This window comes from Oreochromis niloticus, linkage group LG12 (assembly GCF_001858045.2).
Source record: "Oreochromis niloticus isolate F11D_XX linkage group LG12, O_niloticus_UMD_NMBU, whole genome shotgun sequence".
Classification (NCBI taxonomy): Eukaryota; Metazoa; Chordata; class Actinopteri; order Cichliformes; family Cichlidae; genus Oreochromis; species Oreochromis niloticus.
In genome coordinates this window covers 37,447,441-37,464,617 of record NC_031977.2, presented here as the reverse complement: position 1 = coordinate 37,464,617, position 17,177 = coordinate 37,447,441, and the positions used below count along the sequence as shown (strand labels likewise).

Sequence of the window (17,177 nt, the reverse complement as noted above, 5' to 3'; positions counted from 1 at the left end):
TGTAAGGTAGACCCTACAATAATACATACAGAGAAAAACCCAACAACAGTGGGAAGGAAAAACTCCCTTTAAACAGGAGCCAAACTGGAAGCTGGTTCCACAGAAGAGGGGCCTGAAAACTGAAGGCTCTGCCTCCCATTCTACTTTTAAATACTCTATGAACAACAAGTAGGCCTGCAGTGCGAGAGCGAAGTGCTCTAATAGGGTGATATGGTACTACAAGGTGATTAAGATAAGATGGGGCCTGATTAAGGGAAGCATGTATAATGTAAACAGAATTGGTCCTAGCACTGAACCCTGTGGAACTCCATAATTAACATCAGTGTGTGAAGAGGACTCTCCATTTACATGTACAAACTGGAGTCTATTAGATAGATATGATACAAACCACTGCAGTGCAGTACCTGTAATACCTACAGCATGTTCTAATCGCTCTAATAGGATATTATGGTCAACAGTATCGAACGCTGCACTGAGGTCTAGCAGGACAAGTACAGAGATGAGTCCACTGTCAGAGGCCATAAGAAGATCATTTGTAACCTTCACTAAAGCTGTTTCTGTGCTGTGATGAGCTCTGAAACCTGACTGAAACGCTTCAAATAAGCCATTCCTCTGCAGATGATCTGTTAGCTGTTTGACAACTACTCTTTCAAGGATGTTTGATATGAAAGGAAGGTTGGAGATTGGCCTATAATTAGCTAAGACAGCTGGGTCTAGAGATGCTTTTTAAGTAAAGTGTAGCCGGATGGGCTACTCGCCTTTCTTTTCTCTCTCTCGCTCGCCCGCTCTACTGCTCTCGCTCTCTCCTGCGCTCGCTCTTACTGCAAAACTAGGTCAATTGGGAACCCACCTGCATATTGATTGCAGGCTGGCACCAGGTATAAAGCTAAGCCGGTGCTTCTTTGGATTATTCCTCCTATGCATTCAGCGCAAAGCAGCAGTAAATGCTGACACTCTGCGACGGACTGATCGGCAAGAGTAGATCATATGACAGCCACAGGTATGCTCTCGCTTAACCTCAGATTCCCTCTCAGTATTGGAATGTATAGTAATAGTTTTTGCAGCCTGTTGTAGCGCGGCAGGTTGTTTTATTCCGGCGTTGCGGAGAGAGGTGCTTGTGTGATTTTCCCCACCAGTGAGAGTATAGCGCCTCCGGTCCTGGGGTAAGCTGTTCAAACAATTTTTATTAGCATTCACAGCTACCAGAGGCTAAGGTTATATTTGTCTGTTTTAGGGCGTGATCGCTGCCTTCACCTCTGTGGCAACTCACACAGCCTTAAGTGAAGAATCAAGACACCTGCCTAGCCGTTGTTGTGAGGGCTCCTCCTCAGTGGAGCCTGCTGTCTTGTCTTGTCTTGTTTGGTTTTGAATTGTTTTACCTTGTCTTATTTGGTTTTATTAAGTAGGCCTACCATTTCCTGGTTCGCCTGGTTTTATTTTATTTTATCTCTGGATTGTTGCGTGTGCCCACGCTTCTGTGATCGGGCTGAAGCAATTCTTTGCCCGAGTGTCGTGCCGGGGATTTTAAATTGCCCCCGTTGCTGGTCTTAGCCTGTGGGGAGCCAGACCAGCTCGCGATTGAGGCTGGGACCATTACTACCAGTACGAGTGGACCCGCGGGCACAAGCCTTCCTGTGTGTGTGTGTGTGTGTGTGTGTGTGTGTGTGGTTTCTTTTATTAAAGCTATTAAAGTGTGTTTTAGTTCTTTGTATCATCTGTAGCGAGCCTGACGCTCAGTGTCCTGTTATTCTTTTAACATATTTTTCTGTGTTTTCTTTTAGTGAACGGAGGACGTACCAGTGGCCCTGGGACCTTAGGTGGTGGGTCGTTTTCACACTTTCTTTTGTACAGCACCGGGTGGGCTGCAGTGATTTTCGTTTTGTGTGATTTTCTTTTGGGTCCACGGCTGCTGGTAAGTCCAAGTTCCATGATTGTTTTATTTTCACGTTAAGACACTGTCAACAATGACGCTACATTTTGGTTTCTAATATTTTATTTATTTTTATTATAAATAAACTGTTTTAATATTGGAGCCAACCTGCCTCGGAGTGCATCCTTGAATCTGTGCGGCCTCTTTTTATTCCTTTTATCTATTTTTCTTAAATATATTTCCTAGGGGTGAAAATCCCCTAGGTGGCGTTGTCATTTTATTTCCTTTTATCTAACCCCGCCGACCACTTGGTCACATACTTGGCGTTGGTCGACAGGATGCACATTTGAGGTAGATGTTTGGTTTTGTAAATAGTTTTATTTTTGTAGAGAGCATAGTTTACCTGCTTTGAAGGCTCTATTTCTTTTTAAGTGTGATTATAGACAAGACAGCAGTATCCAGGTTTAGGAGGAAGAGTAATAGGATTTTAGCACCTTGCTGATTTAATTTTCCCTGTTTTGGTCTAAAATTTATTATGGAGGAAGAATTGCAGCAACTTAGAGACTTGGTAGCACAGTTAAAAGCAGATAATGAGCAATTGCGCCGGGATAGAGGCGCTGTGCTGGAGTCTGGTGGTGGTGCTGCGTCGGCCTCCTTCGCACCAGCTGGTTGCATACCAAATGTTGGTAGCCAAGCCGCTGTTACAGAGCGTTTGGTGGTGGTGCCTAGGGACCGTAAATGTCCCATGTTTAATGGCAGAACGGGCATCAATATATCTGAATGGGTCGAAGAGGTTCAAGCGTGCATGCGTGCCCGGCACCTGTCTGTTGCTGATCAAGCATTCTTTATTTTTGACCATTTAGAGGGAGAAGCAAGGGAGGAGATCAAATTTCGCCCTAATTCAGAGCGAGGAGATCCTGCTCGCGTGTTGACCATTCTAAAGGAACTGTATGGTAATGCGCAGTCCTATGTCACTCTGCAGCAGGCTTTCTTTTCGAGGAGACAGCGGGAGGGAGAGACTTTGCAGGAGTTTTCCTTAGCGCTAATGGCTCTGATGGAGCAAGTGAAACAAAGTGCACCTGATGGTATGCGTAATGCAGAGGTGTTGCTCCGAGACCAGTTCGTAGAACATGTTGCTGACAGTGCTCTCCGCAGAGAGCTTAAACAATATGTTCGCCGTGTGCCTACTGCCACCTTGTTAGAGGTGCGCGGGGAAGCGACTAGATGGGAAAGAGAAGGGTTTTCAGGCGGTGTTCACAATCGTGACTATTCTCATCCATCAGCGTACGGTTTCCAGTGTGGGGTGCACACTAGCCCTAGGTTCACTCCTGTTGGTACGCCTGAGTCCGAGTGGCGTGAGTTAAAGGAACCCCTAAAGCGCCAACAAGAGCAGCTAAATCAGCTCACTGAGACAGTGGTTTCTTTACAGAACCCCCGAAGAGGTGTTCGGCCTCCACGGGCTGGCTCGGTGATTTGTCGCCGGTGTCAGCAGCCAGGACACTTTGCTAGGGAGTGCACTGGGGAGCGGGTTTCACACCGCACCAGAGCAGGTTCTGATTCAGGCCCTCCTCGTACGGCAGTTGGTAATCACCTTTCCGCTACCCAGTCGGAAAACTAAAACCCTCTGAGCTGCAGAGCCACAGTTCAGGTGGGGAGTTCACTGGCTCACAGAAAGATAGGATTGGCAGGTTAATTTCATCGTGTCCAAAGATGGATGTGCTGATTAGTGGGGTGACTGTCCCTTGTTTGGTGGATACTGGTTCCATGGTTTCCACCATTACAGAGAGCTTCTTTTTGATGCATTTTGCCCCTTGGGGACAAGAACGCCTTCAGTCATGCCATTGGTTACAGCTTCGGGCTGCCAATGGGCTTGCCATTCCTTACATTGGCTATTTGGAGCTCAGTGTACTCCTGTGTGGCAAGGAAATGCCCTCTTGTGGGATCCTCATAGTGAAGGACCCTCCTGGTGCCACGCCCTCTGTTCCTGGTATTTTAGGAATGAATGTCATCCGTCGCTGTTATCAAGAGCTGTTTGGGGCTTTCGGTGGCTCCTTGTTTAATTCTCCTTCTGTGTCACAGGCACCGAGACCAGTTTTGGAGGCCTTACATCAGTGTCACCAGTCTGCAGCCCAAGCCCCAGGGGACCGTGTTGGTACCGTCAAGGTACAGGGCCCGCGGGCCGTGCGGATACCTGGTGGTGTCATGCAGCTGGTGGCCACAACTTGTTCACAGCAGTTGTCAGGCCAGTCTGTGCTTTTCGAGCCTCCTGAGTCCGGGCTGCCAGTTGGGTTGCTGGCCTCTCCATGTTTGGTCCAGGTGGATAAGGGTGTTGCCTATGTTCCAGTCACTAATGTGGGAACAGCTGAAGCTGTCCTCCACCCACGGACCCATTTAGGAGTGATAAGCCAAGCTACTGTTGTTAGCCTCCCTGCTGGTGTTAGCGAGGAACGCTCTTTTCCCATTACAGTTTCCTCCCATACAACCAGCAGCCCTGCTCAAGACATGGTGGATGCGATTGACCTGTCTGCTCTCACTGAGTCAGAGCAACATGAGGTACGGTTACTTTTGCAGAAGTACCGCTCTGTTTTCTCCACTCATGAGGGAGACTTGGGCTGCACAAACCTCATTTCACACGACATACCTCTGCTGGATGACGTACCCGTCCGGCAGAGGTACAGGCGAATTCCTCCTTCTGATTATGAGGCCGTCAGGGCCCATATCAATCAGCTATTGGAGGCCCAGGTAATTAGGGAGAGTAGCAGTCCGTATGCCTCCCCCATCGTGTTGGTCCGCAAGAAGGATGGAAGTCTCCGTTTGTGCGTTGACTATCGTTTGCTGAATAGCAAAACGAGGAAGGACGCCTTCCCGCTACCTCGCATTGAGGAAAGTCTGGATGCCCTTGCTGGCGCACGCTGGTTTTCTACCATCGACCTGGCCAGCGGGTACAACCAGGTGCCAGTCTCTGAGCAGGATAAGCCTAAGACCGCTTTTTGCACGCCGTTTGGCCTGTTCGAATGGAATCGAATGCCATTCGGGCTGTGCAATGCTCCTGGTACTTTTCAGCGCCTAATGCAGCGGATGTTCGGGATCAGCAGTGTCAGTCGCTACTGCTGTACCTGGACGACATCATTGTGTTTTCCTCGTCCGTTTCTCAGCACCTGCAACGGCTAGAGATAGTGATGAAAAGGCTGCAGCAAGAGGGGCTCAAGGCTAAGCTAGAAAAGTGTGCCTTTTTCCAGCAGAAGGTTAACTACTTGGGCCATGTAATCTCTTGTGAGGGTGTCTCCACAGATCCAGCCAAGGTTGACGCAGTAGCCAAGTGGCAGTGTCCTCGTTCCGTGTCAGAGTTGCGATCCTTTTTGGGTTTCGCCAGCTATTATCGGCGCTTTGTGGAGGGGTTTGCCACATTGGCGGCTCCCCTGCATCAAGTGGTGGCTAAATTGGCTGGCACCAAGACAAAGAAGGGCTCGGGACAGAGTTTGAGTGCTATCTGGACACCTCAGTGTGAGGAGAGTTTTGAGGCCCTGAAAGCCAAACTTGTGTCTGCCCCTGTGCTGGCGTATGCTGATTTCACACGTCCATTCATATTGGAGATTGACGCCAGTCACAGTGGCTTGGGTGCAGTCCTCTCCCAAGAAGTAGAGGGTGTTGTCCGGCCAGTGGCTTATGCCAGTCGAGGTCTCCGGCCCCATGAGCGCAATATGGACAATTACAGCTCTATGAAGCTGGAGTTTCTTGCGCTCAAGTGGGCCATGGCCGAGAAGTTTCGGGAGTACTTGCTGGGGCACAAGTGTGTGGTTTACACTGATAACAATCCACTCAGTTACCTCTCTTCAGCTAAGCTGGGTGCCACCGAGCAGAGGTGGGCCTCCCAGCTGGCGGCATTCGATTTTGAGATTAAGTATCGCTCAGGCCGCAGTAATAGGAATGCTGATGCGCTCTCCCGACAGTATGAGACGAGCGCTAGCCTGGTCGAGGGCGTGTCGCTTGGGACTCCCATCCCGGCCTCGCTTCAGCAGGCTCATTGTCCAGAGGTACGGCCAGCCGTTACTCAGTTAAAGATTGGGGCTTTCCCGTCTCATTCTCCGGGGGATATCCGTGCTTTGCAGGAGGCTGACCCCCTCCTGAAAGGGTTCCTGGTATACTGGAGGAGGCAGTCCCCGCCCTCTTCGGAGGAAAGGAGTCAGCTCCCCAAACCAGTCATGGTTCTGCTGCGTCAGTGGGATCGTCTGGTGGAGAAGGATGGCATCCTTTATCGCCGTATTTTGCGTCCGGGTGGAGGTGAGGAAGCCCTCCAACTTGTTCTTCCAGAGGCTCTGAAGCCTGAGACCTTGAGGCAGCTGCACCAGGACCATGGGCACCAAGGTATTGAGCGTACCACTGAACTGGTCAGGCAGCGTTGCTATTGGCCCGGGATGTCCTCTGACATCAAACAATGGGTTCAGCGTTGTGAACGCTGTCAGGTCGCGAAGGACTCAGAGTTGGGGCCTCATAGTTATATGGGCCACCTGTTGGCATCCAGGCCAAATGAAATTCTGGCCATAGATTTCACACTGTTGGAACCTTCTCGTAGTGGAGTCGAAAACGTCCTGGTCATGACTGACGTTTTCAGCAAATACACTGTCGCAGTCCCTACCCGGGACCAGCGGGCCTCTACTGTGGCCCAGGTCCTATTGACGGAGTGGTTTTTTAAGTTTGGCGTTCCTAGCCGCCTCCACTCTGACCAGGGTAGAAATTTTGAGAGTCTGGTGATGCAACAGTTATGTGAGTTGTATCGGGTAGCTAAGTCCCGTACAACCCCCTACCACCCAGCGGGTAATGGGCAGTGTGAACGGTTTAACCGAACCCTCCATAACCTCCTTCGGACCCTGCCATCATCGCGGAAACGCGACTGGGCTGCATGCTTACCACACGTGCTCTTTTGCTATAATAGCACGCCCCATCAGGGCACTGGAGAGTCGCCCTTTTTCCTGATGTTTGGCAGGGATCCTAGGCTGCCTATTGATTTCCTTCTAGGCCGGGTTCAGGACCCAGTTCCTGGAGAGGTTCAGGACTGGGTGGCCGAGCATCAAGCCAGGTTAATGGTGGCTTTTGAGGGAGCTCGGGCACGGTTGTCGCTGGCTGCTGACTGTCGCAAGGAGCGCCATGACCAGAGAGTCCACCCTGTTCCTTTAAAGGTCGGTCAGCTGGTGTATCTTCGAGATCACAGCGCCCGGGGCCGGCACAAGATCCAGGACCTATGGAGCTCTGTGGTCTATCAGGTGTTGAGGGCACCCCAAGAGAATGGGGCTGTTTACACTATTGCCCCCGTGGGAGACTTGGAGAAGGTTCGACATGTCCATCGCGACATGTTGAAGGCACAGGTCAGCCCAGGACCTCCTGCACCTGGTCCACAGGCTCCACCCCCGCCTGTGCCTGCTGACTCGGAGCGGACCTCTCTGAGTGATGATGAGTTGTGGCTCCTTGTCCCTGAGGTACCTTCACAACCTGTGGCACCTGTGGCGTCATCTTCTGATGCCTCTAGAGTTCCATCGGTGGAGCTCAGGTCTACTCCCAGTGTGATTGTAGCACCCTCGACCTCTGCTCCCCCAGGTTCTTCCTCAGGCTCTGTCGAACAGTCTGAGGTGAGTGGGCCACGCTTGCGGAGAACGGCACGTTCAACAGCTGGTCAGCACTCGAATGTACATCACTTGCCACGTCCTGTTGAATCTGCACCAGTCGCTAATGCTCAGCTTGCCGTATTCAGGCCATGGTGTTAGGTTTCTTGAGTTATTGTCGGGGCGCCAATACAAAAAGGGGGGGTAGATGTAGCCGGATGGGCTACTCGCCTTTCTTTTCTCTCTCTCGCTCGCCCGCTCTACTGCTCTCGCTCTCTCCTGCGCTCGCTCTTACTGCAAAACTAGGTCAATTGGGAACCCACCTGCATATTGATTGCAGGCTGGCACCAGGTATAAAGCTAAGCCGGTGCTTCTTTGGATTATTCCTCCTATGCATTCAGCGCAAAGCAGCAGTAAATGCTGACACTCTGCGACGGACTGATCGGCAAGAGTAGATCATATGACAGCCACAGGTATGCTCTCGCTTAACCTCAGATTCCCTCTCAGTATTGGAATGTATAGTAATAGTTTTTGCAGCCTGTTGTAGCGCGGCAGGTTGTTTTATTCCGGCGTTGCGGAGAGAGGTGCTTGTGTGATTTTCCCCACCAGTGAGAGTATAGCGCCTCCGGTCCTGGGGTAAGCTGTTCAAACTATTTTTATTAGCATTCACAGCTACCAGAGGCTAAGGTTATATTTGTCTGTTTTAGGGCGTGATCGCTGCCTTCACCTCTGTGGCAACTCACACAGCCTTAAGTGAAGAATCAAGACACCTGCCTAGCCGTTGTTGTGAGGGCTCCTCCTCAGTGGAGCCTGCTGTCTTGTCTTGTCTTGTTTGGTTTTGAATTGTTTTACCTTGTCTTATTTGGTTTTATTAAGTAGGCCTACCATTTCCTGGTTCGCCTGGTTTTATTTTATTTTATCTCTGGATTGTTGCGTGTGCCCACGCTTCTGTGATCGGGCTGAAGCAATTCTTTGCCCGAGTGTCGTGCCGGGGATTTTAAATTGCCCCCGTTGCTGGTCTTAGCCTGTGGGGAGCCAGACCAGCTCGCGATTGAGGCTGGGACCATTACTACCAGTACGAGTGGACCCGCGGGGCACAAGCCTTCCTGTGTGTGTGTGTGTGTGTGTGTGTGTGTGTGTGTGTGTGTGTGTGTGTGTGTGGTTTCTTTTATTAAAGCTATTAAAGTGTGTTTTAGTTCTTTGTATCATCTGTAGCGAGCCTGACGCTCAGTGTCCTGTTATTCTTTTAACATATTTTTCTGTGTTTTCTTTTAGTGAACGGAGGACGTACCAGTGGCCCTGGGACCTTAGGTGGTGGGTCGTTTTCACACTTTCTTTTGTACAGCACCGGGTGGGCTGCAGTGATTTTCGTTTTGTGTGATTTTCTTTTGGGTCCACGGCTGCTGGTAAGTCCAAGTTCCATGATTGTTTTATTTTCACGTTAAGACACTGTCAACAATGACGCTACATTTTGGTTTCTAATATTTTATTTATTTTTATTATAAATAAACTGTTTTAATATTGGAGCCAACCTGCCTCGGAGTGCATCCTTGAATCTGTGCGGCCTCTTTTTATTCCTTTTATCTATTTTTCTTAAATATATTTCCTAGGGGTGAAAATCCCCTAGGTGGCGTTGTCATTTTATTTCCTTTTATCTAACCCCGCCGACCACTTGGTCACAAAAGGTTTAACCTCTGCCACCTCTGAACTATGTGGAACCGATGTCTCTAATATTATGCTACAAGGATTTTCTTGATTCAAACTACATATTATTACTGGGACCGCAGGTATTGTATTGTTTAGATGGATCTGAGCTTTTGTTGTGTTTGGTTTTCGATTTGTTTCTTTGTTTTTTGTTTTGTTTTTTAGTGCCGTGAACTGTACACCATATTATATTAGGTAATTATGGGTTGTTTGTGAAAATGAAAACTAATAAAAATATTGTAAAAAAAAAAAAAATACAGCCAGCTTGAAGGCCTGTGGTACATAGCCGATTATTAGAGATAGGACTTCTTTGAGCAGTCTTGCATAGTATCGTTTGTAGGTATGCTCCGTGTATTTATTTACTCCCGCCCTGCCGTCTACTTTGCTACTGTACAGTGTGAATTTCACATATCTGGGAATAATAAAGACTATCTTATCGTATCAATCATCAGCTGTTGTTGTAATTATTTTATTGGTTATTGTTTCAGCGAGTCTCTTATGATGGCTGAGTGAAAATACTTCCCCCTGCTGGTTAAAGTCAAGTACTACACATGAATAAAGACTTCAGTTTTATTCTGATTATTTCTAAAATGATTCTTTTTCAACTCATATTTAATCCCAATATCAGAATTATTAGTCATTATTCATCTTCACTAAGACATGATTGATACTTCATCTGATTTTTTTAAATTTCACCTTAATTTTACTGACCTCTTAACTTGCTGACTTTCATATTGATGAGATAACTAATGGGTTATATGTTTTTGTGAAGATGTTGTATTATTGTGTTTCCTGGAAATAAAAATAAACAGCTGGCAGTCTGATTGGAAAGCTCTTTTTTTATTGATCATTTCAGTTTTCTGTGTCTGTGCTTCATACCATGGATAATCAATAACTGATCGGATTTGATTGACATTTGTTTCATCAGGTCAGAAGATTATTTATTTGCTGCTTCCATCATTCTTGCTCCTCTGGTTTCCATAGTGATACAAGTAATGGAAGTTGGCTCTCCTGTGCTGGGTTTCCGTGGAAACCATCACTCTGCTCCTGTCTACAGACGTGTTAAAACCATGATGGCGAAACATCCCACTGTGCAGCATTACCTCCGAAAACTGACGGGATGTCGCTGTAAAGCAAGTCTGGAACACAGAGACGTTTAAATAACCTTTCTTATGAATTCTATCATTTATTTAAACATTAATTCAGCTTTATTACAGTTTTTCTCGATTGGTTTGGCTCATTTCCTGAAACCGAGATGACATTCTCAAAATAACATGGACAAATCTCCAAACCACCTTGCAATTGTTCACAACAGAATGTCATTTTTCATTGGTTTAATCAAATTGCAAATGCTTTAGTACATGTCTCAAGTGACTCTGTGCTTCTTTTCAAATAATTATGTACAAGTAGCTACAGTTAGCACAATGAGCCCACATTTAGCACATTTTCCAAATAAATAGATCTTGCCGATCTAAACTGATTAATTGATTTTTCAGTGAAATGGTCACTCACTCCAAAACATATCAGCATGGTTTCATTGTGTAAGTCATCATATGCACAATTGTCTGTTCAACTGTCAAAATTAGTCAAAGATATAATACCATGAAAGAATATCTTGGAACATTTGATAAAGTTATGACAGTACTTGACAATCAATCAGGTGAAATTAGAACTAACGAAGGAGCAGTTTCCCACATCTCAGATGACCAATCAAACAGGTTGTTCAGATACCTGACAGGTGTTGTCTATGATTATGACTGCTGCCAAAAGTATATAGACAGAGCTTGGCCCGGGGCCAGTTTCATTTGCAGTGTGAACATGGAAGCACCTCGCCAAGTACAACAGCAACTTCCTGCTCGAGGAAGAGGAGGAAGAAGAAGAGGAAGAGGAGGAGTGAGAATGCGTGGAGGAATAGGGGGAAGAGGCCGAGGAGCACGGAGGCACCATGATGTCCCAGATGAAATCCGGGCCACCCTTATTGACCACGTTATAAACCATCGCCTCACAATGGCAGAGGCAGGTCGCCGAGTGCAGCCTAATGTGCCTCGGTCTACAGTCTCCTCCATCATCCAAACCTTTCGCAGGGAAAACAGGTACAGAACTATGCTATTGAACTATTCAGTGTTGGTGTGTGTGTAGGCCTAGAGTACTGTAATATCGTCATGTGATGTTATATGATACTATAAAAATGACAAAGACAAAAAAATGGAGAAAATACTGTGAATAGTATTCCAGTCACTGTGCAGTGCATCACACTTCTAGTACCATAAGACAGCAGTACAATTACATTGTCATTTTGTAACAAATTTACAGTGTTGACCTTTGACTTGTATGTCTAGGATTGGACGACAGCCTCAAGTGGGTGGCAGAAGAAAACTTCTAAATGAACAACAAGAACGAGAAATATGCAACATGGTCATTGCAAATAATGCCATCACACTGAGACAGATTCGTAATGCAATCCTGCTAGACAATGTAATGTTCCAAAATATAAACTCTATCAGCATCTCCACAATAGACCGGGTATTGAAGAAACATCAGATGACCATGAAACAGATTTACAGGGTACCATTTGAGAGAAACTCTGACAGAGTGAAAGGGCTGCGGTACCAGTATGTGCATGTAAGTCAACTACTGGTTGTCTATCATTGTAACACTATTACAGTAAGACATGGTTACCACTGTTTTTTTGTTTTGCGTTATCCTTTTCACCTTCAGAATCCAGCTTTGTGTGACTAGAGCATTTTGCCTAGAAATTGTCTTCAGTTTTCCACTCCCTGTTTGTACAGTACTTTTTTTTTTGTACAGTACTTTAGATCCTCCCTGCAGTATCTGTCTCTACTTGACTGATTAGATTTATTTCTATTCTATTGTAGAGAATAATGGCATTAGAAGGCAACGAAACCCCTCACATCCTAGTGTTCGTTGATGAAGCTGGCTTCAACCTGGCCAAAGGTCGAAGGCGTGGGCGTAACATCATTGGCCACCGAGCCACTGTGGATGTCCCAGGCCAGCGAGGAGCAAATATAACAATGTGTGCCGCTATATCAGAAAGAGGTGTGGCCACACACATTCCCAGTTTAGGGCCCTACAATACACAAAAGCTCCTCAATTTTTTGGACCACCTTTATACTGATCTGATCCCAGAAAATGAGAGAGGTGTAGAAGGACCTCAGCTACCACATTATGTCATTGTGTGGGATAATGTGAACTTCCACCGCGGCCCACGCATCAGAACCTGGTTCACCACCCATCCCCGGATGCTAATGGAGTTTCTTCCACCTTACTCTCCTTTCCTAAATCCAATTGAGGAGTTTTTTTCAGCTTGGAGGTGGAGGGTGTATGAGCATCAGGCTCAAGACCAGAGGGCCCTGCTGCATGCAATGGATGCTGCATGTGAGGACATCACAGGGGATCAATGTAGGGGATGGTTGAGACATTCACGCCGTTTCTTCCCTCGCTGCATCGCACGAGAAAATATCCGTTGCGATGTGGATGAGAATTTATGGCCTGACAGAGAGCAGCGCGTCGATGGCCAGGAGGATGAGGATGGTGGCCAGGAAAGAGAGGGTGACAATGGCGACCACTGAAAATATTACTGTACTATAGTTCTGAAACTTTATTTACAGTATGGTAGGCTAGAGTTTTTTTTGGTTTTTTTGGTTTTTGTTTGTGTTTATAACTGTTCACATTTACAGAATCCTGTATATGTTTTCTTTTCACAGTATGTTCTCTAATGTTAACATTTCTTTGTACGAATAAAAATGTTTACAGTTTCCTTGAGTATGAGTGGTTTATTGGAGGCTGATTTTACTGTAAAATCTTTTGGTTTTATTCATAGTGGTATTCTGTTGCTAGACCTGTGCCTCAGTGACAAAACGTCTAAGCATTTTGACTTGCAGTGCTTAAACAATGCCAAAGGTATAATGCATTTTGGGGGCATTGACTATTTATATGGGAAGGATATTTAGTTTTGACACATGGATAAACTCTTTTGGGAGAGATATGAGCTTTTGCAGGGGATCCATGGTGTTGTGCTAAACCATCCAGGTTATTCTGACAAAAGCACTAAATGAATGCACATGTGCCAAGGCAATTGAGAAGGATCTGTGCTATTTTGACTGTACTGACCTTTTATATGGGAAAGGAATCTGCTTTTGAAGCATGGACGAAGAGTTTGGGGAAAGATATTTGATTTTGCTAGTGAGCTATAATGTTGGGCAGCACTGTAAGACTGTTTGGCCAAATGACCTTATGGTTTTGAGAATGTCATCTCGGTTTCAAGAAATGAGCCAAACCAATCGAGAAAAACTGTAACACAGCGCTAAATCAAAACAACAGTCACCTCAAGGCACTTTATATTGTACAGTAGACCCTACAATAATACATACAGAGAAAAACCCAACAATCATATGACCCCCTATGAGCAAGCACTTTGGCGACAGTGGGAAGGAAAAACTCCCTTTTAACAGGAAGAAACCTCCGGCAGAACCAGGCTCGGGGAGGGGAGGGGCCATCTGTTGTGATTGGTTGGGGTGAGAGAAGGAAGACAGGATAAAGACATGCTGTGGAAGAGAGACAGAGATTAATAACAGGTATGATTTAATGCAGAGAGGTCTATTAACACATAGTGAGTGAAGAAGAAAGTGCATCATGGGAATCCCCGGCAGCCTATGTCTATTGCAGCATAACTATGGGAGGATTCAGGGTCACCTGGTCCAGCCCTAACTATATGCTTTACCAAAAAGGAAAGTTTGAAGCCTAATCTTAAAAAAGAGATAGTGTCTGTCTCCTGAATCCAAACTGGAAGCTGGTTCCACAGAAGAGGGGCCTGAAAACTGAAGGCTCTGCCTCCCATTCTACTTAAATCAGACGACTCGATCATGACTTTATCATCTTCAGTGTATCAATGATTTCATTTTAGATTTTATTCACATTGCCTTCTCATCAGTTACCAAAAACATACCATAATTTTTCCAGGTGAACGTTTAAAATGTATTATTTAGGGGCTTTATTTCTTTCTGTCTCTGTCTGTTAAACTCAGCAAATTTCAGTTTAGATTCTTGGTGTGAAAATGTAAATAATGTAATTAGAAGCATATCTAACTGTATCTGCAGCTCACCACGTTAGATAAAAGAAAAACAAACACAAGAAAAAAAGTTCACACTGGAAGATATTCACAGCAAAGTGATGACCACAGGAAATCAAAGGCATCAGGTGACTTCATGCAGCCTTGGGGGGAAATAACTGCTGGTGACGGAAAGCGGACCTCGAATATGAGGTGAGCAACTGAAGTGACTACCGATGACTGAACAGCTGATCAGTGAGTCCAAATCAATAATATAACAACTGATCAATAAGTTGAAATGTGTCTCACCTGTATTTCATGAACAGTCGGCTTCTTGCTGCCGTATGTTTGGTTTGATGTTCGATATAACGGGTGACTTTTCACCTGCCTGACAGACACACACACACACACACACACAGCATTATTCCTACAAACTAAATGGAGGTTTTTATGTTGTGTAAATCAGGAGTAGTGTTACCTACTCGTAACCATGGAAACAGTCTGGGTTGTTGAATCGGTGCGGCAGGTCTGGATCCGTCCTGTAAAAGTCGCAGGTCTGAACTCTCTGCTCCTCCATGACTGACTGAACTCTCACAGTTACTACCAACACTGTGTAACCATGGAAACACCACAGCACTCACTTCCTGTGCATGCGCTGAGACACACTCTGCATTCAAATGTTCTTTACCTGTTGCCATGGTAAACTGCAGTAACTGCTGCTGTTTGATGTTACAGTTGCTATGGAGAAGGAACAGAACCTTCTAGAAGAAAGCCCCTTGGCAGCCATGCTGGACTGAATGCAGACATTTATTTTGAAGAGAGAGGTTTAATCTGAATTCTCAAGACTTCCTGTCTAGAATCAGTGTGAAATAAATATGTTGCATGTTTGCCGAGGTTAAACTTTAAACATATTCAATTCAATTCAATTCAATTCAATTCAATTCAATTTTATTTATATAGCGCCAAATCACAACAAAAGTCGCCTCAAGTTGGACCCAGTATTTTGAGTTTATTATGCTTTGGTTTAATTTTGCATCTGGGATTGTTTTCTTGTTCTCTTGTTGTGATGATGATTATGATGATGTTTATTATTAGAGTTTCATGTTTCTGTTTATCCATGTTTCAGGAATTGTGGTCTCATGTATTGTTTGAGTTCCATGTGTTTTCTGTCTCTCAGTGTCGAGTCTGCGTTCTTGTTTAGTAATTCATGTTTCCTGTTTTATTGTGAAAGTCTTTGTCTTATGTTAGTGTGCAGCTTGGTTCCCCCCGTCTCGTTAGCCCTGATCTCTCCCAGCTGTCTCCCTCCTGTTGTCCATTCCCTGATTACTTCCCTGTGTATATTAGCCCTGTGTTTGCCCTTGCTCAGTGTCGCGTCGTACCCTCAGATTGTGCCTGTGTGTTTTCGTGTTCAGTATTTTTGTGTTCATTGCCATTGCTCAGTTTATGTTTGTTTTCTGCCAGCAAATAAAGCTGAGGTTTTTGAGCTACAATTCTGTGTTCGAGTCCCGCGCTTGGATCCTCCTCTCCGCCTGCCCGCACACAGAGCCCTGACAGCTTTATATTGTACAGTAGATACAGAGAAAAACCCAACAATCATATGACCCCCTATGAGCAAGCACTTGCGACAGTGGGAAGGAAAAACTCCCTTTTAACAGGAAGAAACCTCCGGCAGAACCAGGCTCAGGGAGGGGAGGGGCCATCTGTTGTGATTGGTTGGGGTGAGAGAAGGAAGACAGGATAAAGACATGCTGTGGAAGAGAGACAGAGATTAATAACAGATATGATTCGATGCAGAGAGGTCTATTAACACATAGTGAGTGAGAAAGGTGACTGGAAAGGAAAAACTCAATGCATCATGGGAATCCCCGGCAACCTACGTCTATTGCAGCATAACTAAGGGAGGATTCAGGGTCACCTGGTCCAGCCCTAACTATATGCTTTAGCAAAAAGGAAAGTTTGAAGCCTAATCGTGAAAGTATTATATTGTAACGATGGTTAAATGTTATTTTACAGTGACAGGTTGGTTATCTCCAGTGTTGGGACTAACGCGTTATTAAGTAACGCGTTACAGTAACTACGTTATTACTGTGGTAACGAGCACGGTAACTAGTTATTATGCCAAAACCAGGAACGCGTTACTCGTTACTGGGATTTAGATAGGCTCGTTATTCGTTACTTCGTGTGGTGGATATCGCGGAGCTTCCACAGATTCAGTAACATTAGCAAGTGGTGGAGGCCAGCAGGTGGATGAAGGAAAAGGGAGGCAAGAGGAGAGACCCGAAGCGGCCGCCGGTCCGAGCTTCAGGTGAACTGAACTTCAGGTAAGAAGTTATGACCTGCAGTCTATCTGAGTCAGATATAAACCAAGTTTAGGTGGAGTTTATTTTCGTTATGCTGACTTTTTCGTACTGCGTGCTAGCTAGAATGACGGAGTTTCTATACAGCTGTGTGGGTGCTATGTTACTGATGTTGAACTTTATTTTATTCATAAGGTTAATTATTAGAGTTGCCAACCGTCCTGTAAAAAACAGAATCGTCTCGTATTCAGAGAAAATATTACGCGTTTCGTACTGAGGTGAAAAGGAACACAGTTTGTCCCGTAATTCAGCTACAATGAAAAAGACACAAAGCTGGAGTTATTCTGTGTCTTAACTGCACAGCTGCCTCTTCTCCTCTGATTCTCTCCCCCTCTCTCTCCTGTTTCTACTTCAATCATGAAACTGATCAATGATCAGCTGATCGGCTTTTCTCTCTTATTTATCGCCCACTTTGCACCAGAAAGAGGAAACCAGCGGATGTCGCGCTAAACAACAGCAGCACGTTTAAGCTTGATCAGCTGTTGTTAGAATTTATTTAATATTAATTTCTAGTATCAGCTGATGTTTGCTGGAGCCACAGCTGTAAAAGCTGCTGGTTATGATATCGGTTTGGTTATCTG

At 45.6% G+C, this 17,177-nt stretch overlaps 2 protein-coding genes and 1 long non-coding RNA gene across 4 annotated transcripts; 2 read left to right on the top strand and 1 right to left on the bottom strand.

Annotated features, from left to right (window-relative positions):
- The first annotated feature begins 764 nt into the window (after window positions 1–764).
- Window positions 765–2,037, top strand: LOC109195001 (uncharacterized). Of its 2 annotated transcripts, none has more exons than XR_003222347.1 (3): window positions 765–1,000; window positions 1,075–1,163; window positions 1,782–2,037. It is a non-coding gene; the product is annotated as an uncharacterized LOC109195001 (long non-coding RNA). The 2 variants fall into 2 exon arrangements; XR_002056689.2 differs by lacking the exon at window positions 1,782–2,037 and adding an exon at window positions 1,235–1,615.
- Window positions 2,038–9,970: 7,933 nt separating this feature from the next.
- pierce1 (piercer of microtubule wall 1) lies at window positions 9,971–14,921 on the bottom strand. The gene is made up of 3 exons (XM_019347055.2): window positions 14,722–14,921; window positions 14,549–14,627; window positions 9,971–10,310 (listed from the first exon to the last, which is right to left on the bottom strand). Exons 1-3 carry the CDS (start codon window positions 14,814–14,816, stop codon window positions 10,113–10,115), a joined length of 372 nt encoding a protein of 123 aa, XP_019202600.1. The 5' UTR covers window positions 14,817–14,921; the 3' UTR covers window positions 9,971–10,112.
- Window positions 10,329–13,558, top strand: LOC109195229 (uncharacterized). Its single transcript, XM_019347054.2, has 3 exons — window positions 10,329–11,264; window positions 11,511–11,793; window positions 12,048–13,558. The coding sequence occupies exons 1-3, from the start codon at window positions 10,774–10,776 to the stop codon at window positions 12,759–12,761; spliced, it is 1,488 nt and encodes a 495-aa protein (XP_019202599.1). The 5' UTR covers window positions 10,329–10,773; the 3' UTR covers window positions 12,762–13,558.
- Window positions 14,922–17,177: the final 2,256 nt, after the last annotated feature.